Raw genomic sequence first — 16,814 nt, 5'->3', positions numbered from 1 at the left:
TGAGTGGTTATGAGTGGTCACTCTACGATCTTTGGTGATACTATGACTTGTAGGTACGAAGGGGGCTCTGCATGCAGTTTCAATAGACTGGTACCTGGTCTCACCTCTCGGCTTAGTTACTCGATGGGTAATCGAGTAATCGAGGTGGGAGCGAGTACCAGTCTAGCAGTTTGAAGTGCCATGTGAACTTCCGGAAATCACGTCCTAACCTCTGACCCTTATGTAGACTGATACCGGTACCTTCTCATAAGCTCGACACCCTATGTCGAGCTTGTGAGAAGGAACGGGTACCAGTCTAACCATTATGACACTTACCGAAGTCTATGCCCGTGTCCAAGTTTCGGGTCGTGTTGTACCTGCGTCTTATTACTCCAGTCTTCAGCCGTGGGATTTGTTTAACAGCTCCATTAAAGCGTAATTATTCATAGACATAATTCAGAAAAGTAAGTATAACAATATAATTGCCAATTAGAAGAGCGGGTTTCAGGAATAGGCCCGGCGGGCCTCGGCTCTACTACTACTACTACTACTACTACTAGTACTAGTACTACTACCAGTACTACTACTACTACTACTACTAGTACTAGTACTACTAGTACTAGCCTAGGTATCCGATCTAAAAGTTAAAACGTAAATCCGACCTCGAATTTGTTCAAGGTCCTTCGCGATATTAAATAGATTCAAAGATTTATATTGCTGGTTGGAAAGATCATAGGAAAGATGTAGGTTATATCCGTGTAAAATAAAAGTTCATTTGGAACCGTTTTATTACCGTATGTCTTTAATATGATTACGTACTACTAGTACTATTACTAACTAGTACTACTACTAGTAGTAGTACTGCTCATAGGGTCTATGTCCCCCAGGTTACTGCCGGAACGTACCCTGGGGACGGTCCGGTATACCGGAACGTACCCTGGTAACTATTTGATATCGTTAGGGTTAGGATTAGGGTTAGGGTTACGATTAGGGTTATGGTTCGGGTTCGGGTTAGGGAGTAGGTGTAGGCGACTCCCTAGACTCGTTAGTGGAGTAGGCGAGGTACGGTTCGGTTAGATAGTACCAGGGTACGTTCCGGCAGTACCCCGGGGGACATAGACCCTCTCAGCAGTAGTACTAGTAGTAGTAGTACCGGTAGGTACCAGTACCACTACACTAGTACTATTGCTGATAGGGTCTATGTCCCCCAGGGTACTGCCGGAACGTACCCTGGTAACTATCTAGCTAATATGGTTAGGGTTAGTGTTAGGGTTAGGGTTAGAGTTAGGTAGTAGGCGTAGGCGACTCCCTAGACTCGTTTAGTGGAGTAGGCGAGGTACGGTCCGGCATATTAGATAGTAGTATTTAGTACCAGGGTACGTTCCGGTATACCGGACTGTACTCGGGGCACGTTCCGGCAGTACCCTGGGGGACAATGACCCTATCAGCAGTACTATTAGTATTACTATTAGTATTACTATTACTATTACTAATACTAGTGATGTCCTGATGATCGATTATAATCGAAAATCGATCGATTATAGTCTCAAATTCGATAATCGATTATCGGAAATGTCAAAACAAACAAACAAGGAACTGTACTGACGATGTGTGAATTGATATGACAAGTAGAGCACAAGTCCTGCAGGGGCCCGTTGTCAGAAACATTGTAAAGTTAATGTTAATGTTAATGCTACGATAACACTTACGACTAATGTTAATGAGCACTACGAGAGTAGCGTTGACAGAAACACATCCGTAGCTACGAGCAAACTCGATTGCAGAGCTGTACTAGTGTACTTTTAGACATGGACAAATTGGACAGTGTCTTTGTTTTGGTTTGACACTGTCCCACAGCTGTTATCCGTAGATGAGATTCTACTCTCCGTATTGTTTGTTACATTGTGTTGGAGAGGATATTCCATTGGCAGGACATTAACTCGGCTACACAGCCTACACTATGAGAACACAAACAACTTATACTTACTATAATAAAGAACAAGTCTTGATCATGTTTGTTTAAAGCTTTTAATGTTTTAATAAAGGCATTTAAACCATGTCTTTTTAAGTTGATTAAATACTGTATAGGAACAGACATTGATATACATACAGCAACCTTCACAGAGTTAATACATGATCATAAAACATGATAACATTGAATGCTATGTATAATTGTATATATAAAAAGTAAGATTAAATTAAATCTATGCTATTATTAATCGATTATCGATCGGTTAAGGGAAACCGATAATCGATTATGAAATTCCAGCTAATTCCCATCACTAACTATTACTCTAGTATTTGTAAACCCTAGTTCATTGTGGTGACTTGACCCAATGCAATGGTTTTCATTTTATAATTTATAAATGCCACTAACTGTACACTGTACAGGGACCGGGTACCACTAAGGTAGATACCAATGTAATAATTACCATTGGTTTTGTTTTGTTTAATTGTTCCGTTTCACTTTTAATAATGTAACCCAACAAGAGTAGGGTTACAACGCGAGCCTAATCTTTTCTTTGGAGGAGCCCCTGAGTGATTCACTCGGGGAGGTTTTATGGTGCGTTTTTCGAGACTAGAACTTCCAAACTGGGTTTATTCTGAACACGAACGTTTCTCCGCTATCCTGGGACTTACTAGGTATCACAATACTCTGTATTAAACTAATATAACCTGTAAGTGTTACAAAATTTCGAAGCGACGAGCGGCGATATTTCGAGCGCCATTTCTGTTGACCTGTGACGTACGCATTCCCAATGCGCATAGAATTCGGCTAACTTCGGCTCCTGTGTTGCCTGACATGCTGGCTCTGGTGACGTCATCACTGACAGCAGGCATCCCATGATGCATTCGATCTTGGAGCCGAAGTTAGCCGAACGCTATAATGCGCATTGGGAATGCGTACGTCACAGGTCAACAGAAACGGCGCTTGAAATATCGCCACTTGTCGCTTTGAAATTTTGTAACAGGTTATATTAGTTTAATCCACAGTATTGTATTTGTGATACATAGTAAATCCCAGGATAGCGGAGAAAGGTTCGTGTTTGGAATAAACCCAGTTTGGAAGTTCTAGTCTTGAAAAATGCACCATCGACGCCGTCTTCTGGGCCTCCGCTCCGCCGTCCGGGTGCTCATTTCCGGGTGGCTGGTTCTTCTCGCCAACCGGGACGGCCGCCATGTCTGCCCAGGACATCTGCCGCACGGCTGCAACAGTAAACATGGAGGCAATGCGCCCATTAGTTTTTAGCCGTGCATGTCTGCGCAGGCGCAAGACTATCACCGTCGACAACACTCGACCCTCACGGTCAATCCAAATGGGTGCATGGTGATTCACAACCACAGTGCCTTGTGCAACTCACCTCGTTTTCTCCCCCATTACCTTTACAGGACAATCAGGACTCTCTCAGATACCCATCTTCTGCTCGCCGTCTCGCTCCCTGCCTGACCTGAAATGACCTGAAACACACTCATAACGTGCTACGTAACATGTGAACACAAGCAATATCAGCCTTCCCCCTATAGGCCTGAAACCCTATCAGTTCCCAGCTCGTGAAATACGTTGGAGTTTACAAACCACTCCCTCGACCATCAAATGGTGCGGATTCTGGAGTTTCACTACAAAACCCCGGAATCTGGCTCAAACTCCGACACTCTAATGGAGAACAAGCCCCAAACTCGTTCCGATCAAGGGTAATAAATCTGAATGCCTGTGGGTGAGTAGCGCGGTACCAGCCGGCTAGAGAACACACGTGATGCAACTACCTCGGATGCCTCCAACAGCCACTGCTCGAATCAGTACGGTTCAACATTCCACGGACCATAGGGGGTTGTCGCTTGGCCGAACAACACGGGAACGTAGCAGTATGGAACCCGCACCTTGCCCCTACCTCGCAACGCCGGCCACCTGGCTCCCACGTCTGCGTTAATACAGGTCAGGAACCGCAAGAGCCCCTATGCGCCCGCCCGAAACAAGCGGCTGGCGAGAGACTTGTCATCCTGGCCCCCCACGGAGCTCCGGATGCCCAGAGTTGCGCTTGGCCCTAGCGGCTCAAACGCACCTGGGAACCAGTCCAGCCTTAGCTACACCACTCCTAAGCACTCAAACAAGGTGAGGTAGCATTATCAGAAAACAACCCTGGAAGAGGAGAACACACCGGATGACAACACCATCCCCCTGTCGGCATGTCTCACACAACCACGCCGGGATAGTAACTCCGGGAACTACAGACTGCATGGAATCGTTACCAACCATGGCAAGTGAATGAAGGTGGTCTGTTAACTGAAAACACAACTTTTGTTTGGCTTTAAGTAAATGAAGAGACTATTTGATTAATTTCTTATTAAAAATCTTTTCAGTACATTGGATCCTAAAAATATCTGCAAGATCTGTAGATACAAAGGAAAAGACGACACATGGAAAGAGCCTGCTTGGAAAGATGCACCTAATGGTGGAGAATATAATGCTTCTTACAACATAGCCCCAACCTGTTATACGTGAGTTACTACAGTAAATACAGAGTAAAAAACCCCTCTTTCCTAAAATATATACGTACCCATGTATATTTGTGTCAGTGTGCGAACATAATACATTGTCTATCGCGTATTTTCACAGCCCGGTGTTGGTATCTGGCAAACATTTTCAAGTGAAGTCGGCTGAACCAGTGCTGGAGCGAATTGTGATGCCAATGTGCTGGGGTCTGGTGCCATCGTGGCACAAGGGTGACCCAAAGACTGTTGGCCTCAGCCTGAACAACTGCAGAAGCGAAAGCATGCTTCAGAAACCGTCATTTCGCAATCCCCTGCAGAAAGGTCGACGATGTGTCGTGCTGGCAGACGGGTATGCACTTGTAAAACACTAATAAAACCTTTCTACTCTTATTCTTTCTATTATTGTACATACCGGTACTGTTATTATTGTTATTATTTAGGTTTATGTTATTCTTTTATTCTAATTTGAAGACTGGCAACTTTGTTACCACACACAGTAGCCTGTATATTTGTAGATTTATGTGTCCTTGGGGCTTTGATAGTATCTGCCACTCATATATGTCTTGAACTGTTTGTCTTTATACTGCTGCATGCGTGGTTGATATATGCATGTGTGGTTGGATATGAGATACCCAAGGTATTATATCATTATATCAGAAGTGCATAAATTCATATTTCTCATGTAATTTGTTTCTGCTCACTGCAGATTCTACGAGTGGAAAAGGGACACAACCCCCAAGCAGCCTTACTTTGTTTACTTCAAAGTAAATTCTCCCGAGTCTTTCTGTGCTACAGAAAAGTCCACAACAGATGATATCAGTCGTATTGAAATGAAACTAGCAGAAGTAGAAGATGAGAAAGAGGAACCTTTACAGTCAGGCAAGAACGAGGGCCAGCCAGCAGAGTTAGTGAATATTAAAGTGGAACCATCACTGTCGGAAAAACTTAAAGAGGAAACGTCACGGTTAGAAAACGTTGAACAGAATCCGCCACATTCCGAAAACATCGAAGAAGAACGAACACAATTAAAAAACGTGAAACAGGAGTCACCACAATCAAATAAGGTTAAGAAGGAAGCGACAGAGTCGGTAAACATTAAACAGGAACCGCCACAGTCAGAAAAGTCGGAGGGAGAACAGACGGACAAGCAAATGTACGAACGCGTGAAATCTGACCCGGAAAAATGTTGTGGCGAACGACGACGCCTCCTCACAATGGCCGGTGTGTTTGACGTATGGCATCCTCCCAATGTAAGTGTGGTGTCGTACAACTACCCACGTGTCGGTAGGGCTTATCTCTTAATTACAACATTTTATTTCTCATCGGTCTAGTCACTCTCACCCTAACCTCAGCACTGTTATAGAACTCCCTTTTCATGTGATTCTTGATCGCGTCAGGGTTATAGGTGTGTAATCATTCGCATTTCTCATACTAGTGATTATTATATGTGGAGCCGTAAAGCAACTGAAGCATGGATGCCTTGTGTAGGATATGTAGTATCAGGGGCGAATAATGACAAATTCATCATTGTTCGTCCCTGGTCGTATCCTTCCATGCCTGTGTTTTTGCAGGGAGGCGACCCACTGTACACGTACAGCGTGATAACTGTAGATTCACCGCCAAGGTTCCGGAACATTCATCATCGAATCCCGGCGATACTAAGCAGTGAGGAAGAGGTTGAAGCGTGGCTGGACTTCAGTAGCGTGCCTGCTAGCAAGGTTTGTATGGTAGTTACCTCAGCGTTATGTGTGTGGTACGTGTATGTGTGCTTCTGCATGTGCGTGTGTGGGTGTGTCCGCACACATTAATGAGTGCTAGTTGCAAGTGTATTGGCATTTTATAGAGGGTTCCGCGATTTTGCATATTACCCACAATGCAACACCGCCGGCCATTAGGGTTCCAGAAACCAGTTCAGGCACTGTACAAGTACATTGAGCAACGCACCTCTGCTCATTTTATTCGTCTATTAAGCAAATCCATCACAATGCCGCTCTCCTGAGGTGTTGTCAACTGCAGCAATCGGTATCAGAGAGAGCCACACAGCGTTTTTAGGCTGCCTAGCGTAATCACAACACAAGGTAAAGTGACGAGAGACCAGGCGGACCACAGACGTTTGGAGCATTTTCAATAAAAAAGCAATGCTGAACAAACACGAAATGTATTTACTACCAATGTTTCTCTACTCTCTTTCGCCTTGTATTGCCGATAATTACGGCGTGTAGTGTGTGCACACTGACACTTATATATATATATATGTTGCGGAACCCTCTATATGTCAACATACTCTCTAGGCAGCTACTAACGACTCTTGCGCACTCTTGTGCCCTCGGCGATGCGGTGTGGCTCGCTGGGAGATTGGAGCTGGAGCTGCTGCTGATTGCGGTGGGCGTGCGTGCGGGGGGCATACCAGCTGTAAATAGGTCAAAGATTAGCTCGCCGAGTGTTGCATCGATGTCCAATCTCCCAGCGAGGCACACCGCATTGACCAACTACTGCCATTCAGCACTGGTGGGAAGCCTGCAAGAGGAGACGAACTAGCAATGTCCACACTCGTGACCCATCTGATGATCCTGCTAGATCAGATGATGATGAAGGACTATCTGACAATGATGGGCCTGCCCTCAACACACAGGACCTCCTGCAGCAAGCCTCCCAGTGATGCTTGATGTGTTGATCTTTCCTTTGTTAGAATAGAAGTGTAAATGTGTTGCTAATTGAGCACTTAAAACATTACATACATGATACAGTCAAAATTGAAATGTATATGAGTTAGAGATATACTGCTACAAATGTATATGTAATATTAAATACTGAATGCTGAATGAGAGTATTAAAGTGATCGTTTACTTTAGGTTCTAGGGTTATTTTCAGTTAATTTCGGTTAAAATTATCGCTACATAAAAAGTTTCATGGTTCAATCACCATTAGAAATATTATTAAAAAATGTTTTAAAACTAACAACTACAGTTTTATTACAACGACGGTGGCGCCACTCAAAGCGCACAATCTGATAAGTTGCGCAAAACCACTTCAGCCTAGGGCTACAGACCAAGGGTGTTTCTTATTTATTAATTTAAAAGCAAAAGGATTGTAATATCTTATAAACGACATATGTCATATAGTTTCAGTTATAATATGGATAAATTTGCCCTAAAATGAATATCGTTCAGTTAAATAGCATTTAGGTATAAATATAATTACACTTTTGTGATTAGCCCTCGGTCTGTAACATGCAAAATTAATTGTCAAATACGCAACTTTTTCGGGGTGGCAGCACGGTCGCGGGTGTCATGGTGTCGTTCAAATTTCGTAGCGTTGATGTGTAATTAATTGGAACAATTAAATTAGGTATCTGGTAAAAAATACGTATGGGTATAGGCGATTTGTTATACAGTAAGTACCGTTGATTGCAGTAAAATCCTAGAGTCTATTATCCCTTTAAAGATCAAGACATATAATCTGACATATTGATTAATCATTAATGGGTAGTGATACTTGTAGCCAATGTCATTTAGTATCCAGTCATATGAGTCATTATACATACATACATACATACGAACTCAAATATATATTAGATATATATATATATTATTATATATATAGAGATATGTAACTTTACCTTCATAGGCGGCAGGGTTGTGCCGATCCACTGACGAGATGTTGGCCTGGCACCGAGTAACCACAGTAGTGAACAATTCAAGGAACAACTCGTCCGAGTGTGTGCAGCCGTTGGGAATGGCGGAGGAGTAAGTGCAAGTGGACACGATATCTGCCTTACACGCGCGCTGTCACCCATTGTAAACGTGTTCATTGCTGTAATGGCAGGTAGGACAGTGTGGATACACACAGGTAAAACACTCCAGGTGTGTCTTGCTTTCCAAAATTTTCTTTAAATATTGTGGTGCAATGAGGAGATTAAAGGAGATACTCCTGATTTCACTGGATGTATACAGAACAAGAGTCCATAATTGAGACAGTCCATAGTGACTCTCTATTATGGACTCTTGGATGGTAGAGATGATAGAGAATGCTTTCATGCTACGTGTAGTAACAGCTGCATCCACGTCGCCTCTAACGTTGAACGTGACAAGTGTATTTTATTTCGTGTATCGCAGAAAAGCCAAACGCGTTCCTGGCCGTCTGGAATCTTGGCTCGCAAAGGCGAAACCGCAAGGCCAGGCAAGGGAAGGTCAGACGTCACCCAGTCGGGGGGTAAAGAAACAGCAATCGTCTACAACGCCTCTCATGTCTTGGCTGCAGAAAGGTAAAAGGAAGTGTGAAGCTGATACAGACGTCGCGACCGTTAGTGCTGCAGAGAAGAAACCCAAGTTAGAGTAGCGTGCTGCGTTTTATATGTGAGCAGCATCAATATGCATCATAGAGTTCATTCACAGGTCAGCCGTTGTGCTTCATATGATGGCATTTTTCAATCCTCTGTGTTTTTTTCTTTAGTACACTACTCGCAGTTTAAAAATTGTTCTATGCCAACAATTGTGGGTTTTTTCGATCATTGGGTTATCACACTTTCCAGCTTATATAGCAGCAACTTATTTTGCATCATCCTCCCTAAATGTATTGTGCTCTATTAGTAAATAAATAACATGTAGGGTAATATCTAAATTCTGTATGTTATCAGGGCCGTAGCCTGTGGGGGGGGGGAATTTTAGATTTTGGAGCAAAATTAAAAAATAAGCTTAGCTAATAATCGTAAATAACCCTAACGGGATGTTTTTGGTCACTTATCCGTGAAAGCCTTGTCTCAGACCCATCCCTACCACACCATGGACGTCGATCAAGAGCTGCGCCCGTCGCTCATCATTACACAGTTCAGTCACGAAATTTTGCTCCCCAGGAATTTGCTCAGCCTACAGCCCTGGTTATAAACAACGGATATAAGAGTCATTTAGTATTCAAGGGTCAGACTACACGGCCCTGCAAACGAAACCATGGCGACCGCGCGAACAGACGGTGTCGCCACCTACCGAGCCACAGCGTCGGGTAGTTGGTAACGGTCATGGCGGTCAACGAATAAACGTTAGAAATATTGTATCTAAATTCTTTTGGGTTTTGATTATATGTTGAGGATACAATATTGACATTTTATCTCACTGTATTTATTAGTTTATTTTTATTAGTTATTTTATATTTTTATATTCATTTATTTCTTTACTTGCATGTAAATTTCATTATTAAATTTAGATTAATCATGTTAGTGTAATTATTAACATTATTATAATCATTATCACTATTGCAGAGAACTTTCTTTACTTTAATTCATAATCCGAATTGCTTTCGGTTTTGTTTATACGGTAACCGAAATAATAAGTAATAATAGAAATAACATTGATGTGAGATGACTGCTTGTCTGCAAAATGTACGAAATAAACAATAACAGAGTCACGTAGCTTTAGTGCTACTTGTCGTTATGTATCGAACCTTTGTATAAAGATCAAGACATATAATCTGACATATTGATTAATCATTAATGGGTAGTGATACTTGTAGCCAATGTCATTTAGTATCCAGTCATATGAGTCATACTGCAATAATATTATTATACATCTGAATGATCTGATCATAATCGGCCCAATTGATGTATAATAATATTATTGCAATGTGACTCATTAAGTATGAGTGAATACCCTAAAACCCGATGTCTTGCATTTTTATAAACCAAAAAATTGTGCTAATGTTAAGACTCGTGCAAAAGAAGATTAACTAGTCACGATGACCGCCCTGATTCATGCAAATTAAGTATTAAGTTTACAGGTTGAAATAAAATAAATTTAAAGATATCGCTCCTACAGTATGTTTTTGGGTGTTTTCTGACCATATTATTATGTGATTGAAAATAGGAGATTTGGGGATATTTTTGGGGACAACCAGAAATTGTTGCGGACAACCTGATTTGATGTCTGGGTTGTCCGCAGGACAACCATATTTTTTTTTTCTTATTTTGAGCACTGTAATGACAAACACGAGAAACTATTTCCAGCAGGAATTAGTTGTTGATGCTGCTGGCAACCTTGGTGCTTGAAGATGCTGGCACCTATCCATTCCAGGGGATGGATGTTGAATTGTCAGTCGGCGCAATGCGTCGTGTACTGTATGTGGCTACGCGACGCGCGATCAGACCAATCTGAGCGCATTAGCAATGCCTAAATCCCGACAAACGTGTTTCAGGATGCACTTAGAAGCTCTGAAGGCGATAGTCCTCGTCGCGATGCTCGTCTGCACGTTTCTCTTCAGCACGGCGCCGCTGCTGTTCGTGTCGCTCGCTAGGCGCAACATGAACTTCTCGAAGCACAGCCCGCTCATGCGCTCGGTCGGCTTGCTCAGCTGCTTCGCCGGCGGCGTGTTCATGGCCACCTGTCTGCTCGACCTCTTCCCGGACGTGCGCGACAAGCTCAGCCAGGTCTTCGACAGCATGAACTGGTTCTCGTCGTTCCCGATCGCCGAGTTTGTGATGTCGTTTGGCTTCTTCCTCGTGCTGATAATCGAGCAGATCACGCTGTCGTGCAGGGAGAGCGGCGCGACGGCGGAGACCGGCAGCCACCAGCACGGCCACTCCCACCGTCAGTCGCAGAGAGCGAAGCCGCGCCGCAGCCTGCTGTCGTACCGCGCCCCGCCGACGCCGACGCCGCCACTCTCCAGGAAGGCTCTCATGAGTAACATCCAGGAAGAGTACAACCACAGCGAGGACGGGGCGATGCACGACGGGGCGACGGTGGCCGGCGCGAGAACGCCCTCAATGTTAGTCGTTCCGCCTCCGCAGGCGCAGCACGCAGACGCAGCCACGCCGCTGCTCGGCGATGCACAAAACAACGGAGCGTGCCCGCGCGGCTGCAGGAACCGCTGCTGCCGCCCGAGCATCGTCGGCATCAGCGACCAGCCGCACCCCGACACCAACGCCACCGACAACGTCTTCTACAGCTCGGTGGAGATGAACAGTCACCTGAAGGCGGACGACGAGGCAGGCAACGACGACGTGCGCTCGTTCAGCCGCTCGATGATCCTCGTGCTCGCGCTCTCCGTGCACTCCGTCTTCGAGGGCCTCGCCGTCGGCCTGCAGTCGACCGCCGAGAGCGTGCTCGACATCTTCACGGCGCTGATCCTGCACAAGTGCGTGCTCGCGTTCAGCCTCGGCCTCAACCTGATCCAGAGCGACCTGTCGATGTTCGGTACCATCCGCTCGGACGTCGTCTTCTCGGTGACGTCGCCGATCGGGATCGCGATCGGGATGGGCATCACGGACGGCAGCGACAGCAGCCAGAGCACGGCGCTCGCCGCGGGGCTGCTGCAGGGCATCGCGTGCGGAACGTTCCTCTACGTGACCTTCTTCGAGGTGCTGCCGCACGAGATGAACTCGAGTCAGGATCGGCTGCTGAAGGTGCTGAGCATGATCGCGGGATTCAGCGCTGTCTGCGGCCTGCTGATGCTGCACTCCAATGTCGTGCGTCCCACCTGCTACCGGGGCGCCGAGCCCGTGTAGTGAGCGCAGGAAACGACGACAAGTGCCTATTGTTGCCCTCATGGCCTCGGTCGATGGCCACTCGTGATATGCTTTGCTCGTGTGATCCAGTAGAATTTCGGCCTGTGTTGTCTTTCTGATAATTAAGTCAGTGGCTGTTTTGTTTAAAGTGGATAAACCTCACAGCTAGATGCATATATATATACCAACTGTGAGCTCGCCTATGTTGCAAAAATTTACTACAACCTATTTGTATTGCTACTTTACTTACAACATTTCTTCATAAAATCTAAACGAAAGTTACGAAAGTAGCACCACAGGATGTTTACAGTGTTACACATCTGGTACACAGCTGAGCGAACGTTGTGCTGCATTAACAGTTCTTTTCTGTGATAACACATGTTATACTTTATTGTTCGATGTTTACCAGGTACGAAGTTGTGAAATTTGTTTAAATCACATGTTATCTACATTACATATGCAATCAGGAAACAAATATAGTGTTTTCGTTCCAGGAACTATTTGCGCTAGCGTAGGGCTACTATGTAGCGTCGTCTGACACTTCGCTCAACATAATTTATTTGTATTTTCGCCAAAACCGTGTCCGACAGGGTAATTCAAAATAGTCATCTTTAGAGCACATTTCTGGCTCAATGCGAACAGTTCGTGATGTTTGCATAGTGCAAGTATGCTCACAGTAGGTGTATATAGGCTTTTTGTTGCGAGGTTTATCAACTTTAATTTGTGTTACTCATAATTTGCGCATATGTGCAGTTTGTCAACAAAACAACTGAAACTGTTCGTGTCTTCCTTCTGCTCATGACTTATGGGACAGTTTTCTTTGTTGTACTGCTGCAATATGTTGCAAACAGGTAAAGAACTGTAAAGATGTGACATCTCTTATTGTCATAAATATACATAGTAATAATATATTTATTTGAAAATATACAAACCTGCAAACATTTATTGATGTAATTGTACACAAGTCATTGCCAAGTATGGGTGTGTATGTATATGCTTGCATGGGTTTAGATCTTACCCAAGAACAGGTGCATGCAGGTGGCTTTAGAAGATGAGTTTCTTCTTGTAATAGTAGTTTCACTTTAATTGCAATAATTTATGGCCTAGATATATACAAACGTGTTATATACGTGCATGGCTCCATATATATTGACTACTTGATTATGACAGGTTTTGTTTTTCCCGGTGGCAAGTTGCCTAAGAAAATCACATTACTATCATCGCATATAATCAAGAGCATATAAAGAATAATAGATGAAGAAAATATAAAGAAGATAGAACCCTTCTTTATATGCTATATATATATATATGTATATATCAGGAGTAGATAATAGGAGTAGATACCCTATTATCTACTCCTGATATATATATATGATCATATGATCGTGCACGCTAGTGAGTGAGCCATCGGGTTTCAGCTGTAGTCTATTAATGTGCCAACAGATTGGTGTGAATGCATAGGTGAAGTTATAACTTATATCGCAAGGAATATAAGAACAGAGATAAAGCGTCTTCATGCTGTGCATATAGACCACTGCTAGACTTCTGTGTTTGTTCAATCCAGTTGAAATGACATTGAAAAATGTCCCTGTCTGAATTGGACAATAAATTTCTCAGGTTAAGTCTTCCTTTTGGTTACAGGAGTGATGTTCTGTTGGCTGATCTGTTTTGTCTACTAAACTAATTAATAGGTTTGTGAATGTTACTACGGTTTTTGAAATTATGAATTGTATCACTAATGTGTGTCGGGATAGTAAATGGTTACACGCAAATATCTCTCTATATATATATATAACTGTGCACAGGAGTACCGTGCACAAACCTGTACAATATACATATATCATATGTATCTTAAAATGATTACGTCACCGTAAATAGTAAAAGTAAAAAAATTATGTCCACTTTTTCCCAAAATGCAAGTGATTCTGTTCATTTTTTATGGTTAAATTGCTGCATTATACTTCCTATTTTGCTATTCCGTTCGATGTGAACAAACACTCGTGACTCATACATAGCCCATAGCAAGCATTTAATGTCGTGATCAATATATCAAATTGCCCAGGTTTTTTGGATTTTTAACTAGTTGAGAAACAATCTTATCAGGTAAGAATTTGAGGATACATTTCAGGGGCGGATCCAGGGCTGAAGCTAGACAGTATTTTTCCAGATTTTAGGGGCACATCCCCCAAAAAGGGCACTCCACCACACAGTGGGCGCCGTTAGGCGCGGAAGCACATGTTGGGGTGGGGTCTGGCGAGCCTCCCCCAGGAAATTTCAAAATTTCAAGGGTTCCTGGGCACATTTATGTGCTCCAAATGAGCACCATTTGAGCACACATTTAGTCAAGCAGCAATAGCTAAATAGCTATGGAATTTTATTTCTGCTTCATTTTGCCTGCGCTTTGCATACCAGCAATTAATGCAGAATGATTCAAGCACTTTCCTTCTTTTTCAGATATTAAAGCTAGTTTGGTTACCATATGTAATATTTTGATTTCCTTCAAGTCCTGTCAATGAATCAGAAGAAAAAGAAAACAAATAAAGAATATAGCCAAATTCCATCAAATTGTTTTCTGTATTTTTTAGCGCAAAATTTTGAAGGGCACTTTGAAGTCTAGACCGTATTTCCCAATACGGCAAATACGGTCTGAATCAGCCCCTGCATTTAGTCCCGTTAGTATACTACTTTTCATGTAAAAAAAAAATGCAACAAAAATTTTACAAATATACGCCATAGAAAATTCGTGACGTAGTCAATTTAAAATACAAGATGTAGAAATTCATTATACGAACAATATTTGTCATATATGCATTATTTCGTACGTTCACAGCCAGAAATTGTAATTCATTGACTGGATTCACGACTGTTTCCAAACATTTGTTTAAAATATAATTTGTGAGAAATCACAGTTGATGTGGTTCTCGATAACAGTATAATATAACCTGTTAATCTCGTTGTATTGACTTGCTCGCATATGACACGAAATGTTATTATTATTCAAATTTGCATTAAACAATACCACAAATATATTTTTTGTTGCAGTATCACAAGTTGCACACATTAATAGTCTTAAAAGTACTAGTGACTATGACAGCAAGTTAATATTATATCATAATAGTGTCTCTTTGGTATTGGTAGGCAGAAATTCTCATTGATGTTTAATATTGTAACTCGATCCTCAGTTAAATTGAGGCAAGTTTGAGGGAGGTTAAATCTTGGTGACATGTCAGACACACTTGATTTGGATTAGTAAGTCTGGATGCTTGAGTCTATACTGTCGGTAGAGTGCTCGATGCGTTAAGTTGCAGAGCGTAATAAATTGTAGTCTGTAGATAAATTAAAGACAAGACATCACTTTTAGCTGTTACTCCGAGTTTCACGATTACGCGATCATCAGACAGACTTTAATGAAGAATAGTTATTGAGTCAATAACATCACTTGAGTCGAGTATTTTTACCTTTGGGGACACCAAAGACTAAAATACTTACTACCAAATCTGTGCTATGTACATGTCCTCACTGGGGTTACCAGTGCAGACTTATCAAGGCTAAAATACCTTTGCCCTGAAAATTCTAGGTGGGGGGGGGGCGACCGCCCCGTGCTACCGACCTCCCGTTGACAACTACAGCACTGGAATCCTCTCCCCTGTAAATTTTGATAAAACGTATATTTTACTGAGAACGTTAAAACTGCCAAAAAATATGAGAAAAATAACCAGATCTGAACCAAAAAGCGCATATTTTCACCCCTTATACAAAATCGGAAATATACTTCCGGTCGGGTCTCAGCACCCCAATCCCCCCCCCAAAAAAAAAGTAAGATGAAATTGAATTTTCCTATTCAATCCCCGTGAAAATTCAATATCCCAACTCTCAATAGGTCTATTCTAATTTTGAATAAAGCAAGGATTTAACTTTCGTGATTTAAAATCGTATATGGGGAATGCGTCCAAAATTAACCGTCTGAGTTTCAGTAAAATAATGTCATTTTTGGAACGAGTTAGCGGAGTTACAGCCATTTTACAGGAGATGTAGGCCTATGTCACGTTCCATTTCTGTAATAATACATTAGGATAGTATGAATAGCGATGACGGATTTGTAGATAAATATCCAGTATTTATTGTCTGTAAAATATTAAGTTTTTCCCCATTTTCTTCCTGAAAGTAGGGGGGATGAAAGCCACCCCACCTCAATAAGTGTTGGCGAGATATACCCCCATCCCCCCGCTATCTACGCCCCTGTCAGATGAACTCAAATTTGACTTTTGATATGCATACAAATATTCATAATCATAATATTTGTTAGCAGTACTCTACAGGCGCCGCGGAACGATTTTTGAAGTAGGGGTGCTCAATTTGTCACGCTCGACAGTGACCAATGCAGGTTTTCGAGGAGGGTGGTAAGAAACAGGCGGGGGTATGCAGGTTCTCCCCCAGAAAATTTTTAATCCCTTATTTTCCTCCTGAAAGTAGGGGGGGATGATTGTACACCACGCCATCCCCCCACGTCAATAAGGGGGGGGGATGCATTTCCCCCATCCCCCCCTCCGCTATCTACGCCCCTGTGTTGCGCGAAATCTTCTGATCTGTGTAATCATAAGATGTGCTTATTTATCTCTGCCGTCCCCTAGATAAATCAACATAGCACACGGACAGCTGTCATAAGAGTTCATATTGAACACATTCAACAACAGAACAAGCGATATACATGAAGTTACGAGACACTAGCACCCCAACCCACGCTGATAAACCTGCCTGCAAAACCGGGACTGCGCAATCTTTGCCCCTCACACCAAACACACTCACGCACACACACACACACATACACACACACACACACACACACACGCAC

At 42.9% G+C, this 16,814-nt stretch overlaps 2 protein-coding genes across 3 annotated transcripts in view; both read left to right on the top strand.

Annotated features, from left to right (window-relative positions):
• Positions 1-9,117, top strand: part of LOC106805907 (embryonic stem cell-specific 5-hydroxymethylcytosine-binding protein-like) — a 13,967-nt gene extending 4,850 nt beyond the window's left edge. For both annotated transcript variants that reach the window (XM_014807679.1, XM_014807678.1), the window contains exons 2-7: positions 4,339-4,476; positions 4,595-4,819; positions 5,177-5,720; positions 6,042-6,188; positions 8,098-8,216; positions 8,586-9,117. In XM_014807679.1, coding sequence (XP_014663165.1) covers positions 4,662-4,819; positions 5,177-5,720; positions 6,042-6,188; positions 8,098-8,216; positions 8,586-8,808 — 1,191 coding nt within the window. In that variant the 5' untranslated portion in view covers positions 4,339-4,476; positions 4,595-4,661 and the 3' untranslated portion in view covers positions 8,809-9,117. The remainder of the gene's footprint in view (positions 1-4,338; positions 4,477-4,594; positions 4,820-5,176; positions 5,721-6,041; positions 6,189-8,097; positions 8,217-8,585) is intronic.
• LOC106805908 (zinc transporter ZIP1-like) lies at positions 320-12,174 on the top strand. Its single transcript, XM_014807680.1, has 2 exons — positions 320-443; positions 10,654-12,174. Exon 2 carries the CDS (start codon positions 10,655-10,657, stop codon positions 11,960-11,962), a length of 1,308 nt encoding a protein of 435 aa, XP_014663166.1. The 5' UTR covers positions 320-443; position 10,654; the 3' UTR covers positions 11,963-12,174.
• The last annotated feature ends 4,640 nt before the right edge of the window (positions 12,175-16,814 follow it).

The sequence above is a fragment of the Priapulus caudatus genome, unplaced genomic scaffold (genome assembly GCF_000485595.1).
Source record: "Priapulus caudatus unplaced genomic scaffold, Priapulus_caudatus-5.0.1 Scaffold132, whole genome shotgun sequence".
NCBI classification, from domain to species: Eukaryota; Metazoa; Priapulida; class Priapulimorpha; order Priapulimorphida; family Priapulidae; genus Priapulus; species Priapulus caudatus.
This window is presented reverse-complemented; position numbering and strand designations above follow the sequence as displayed.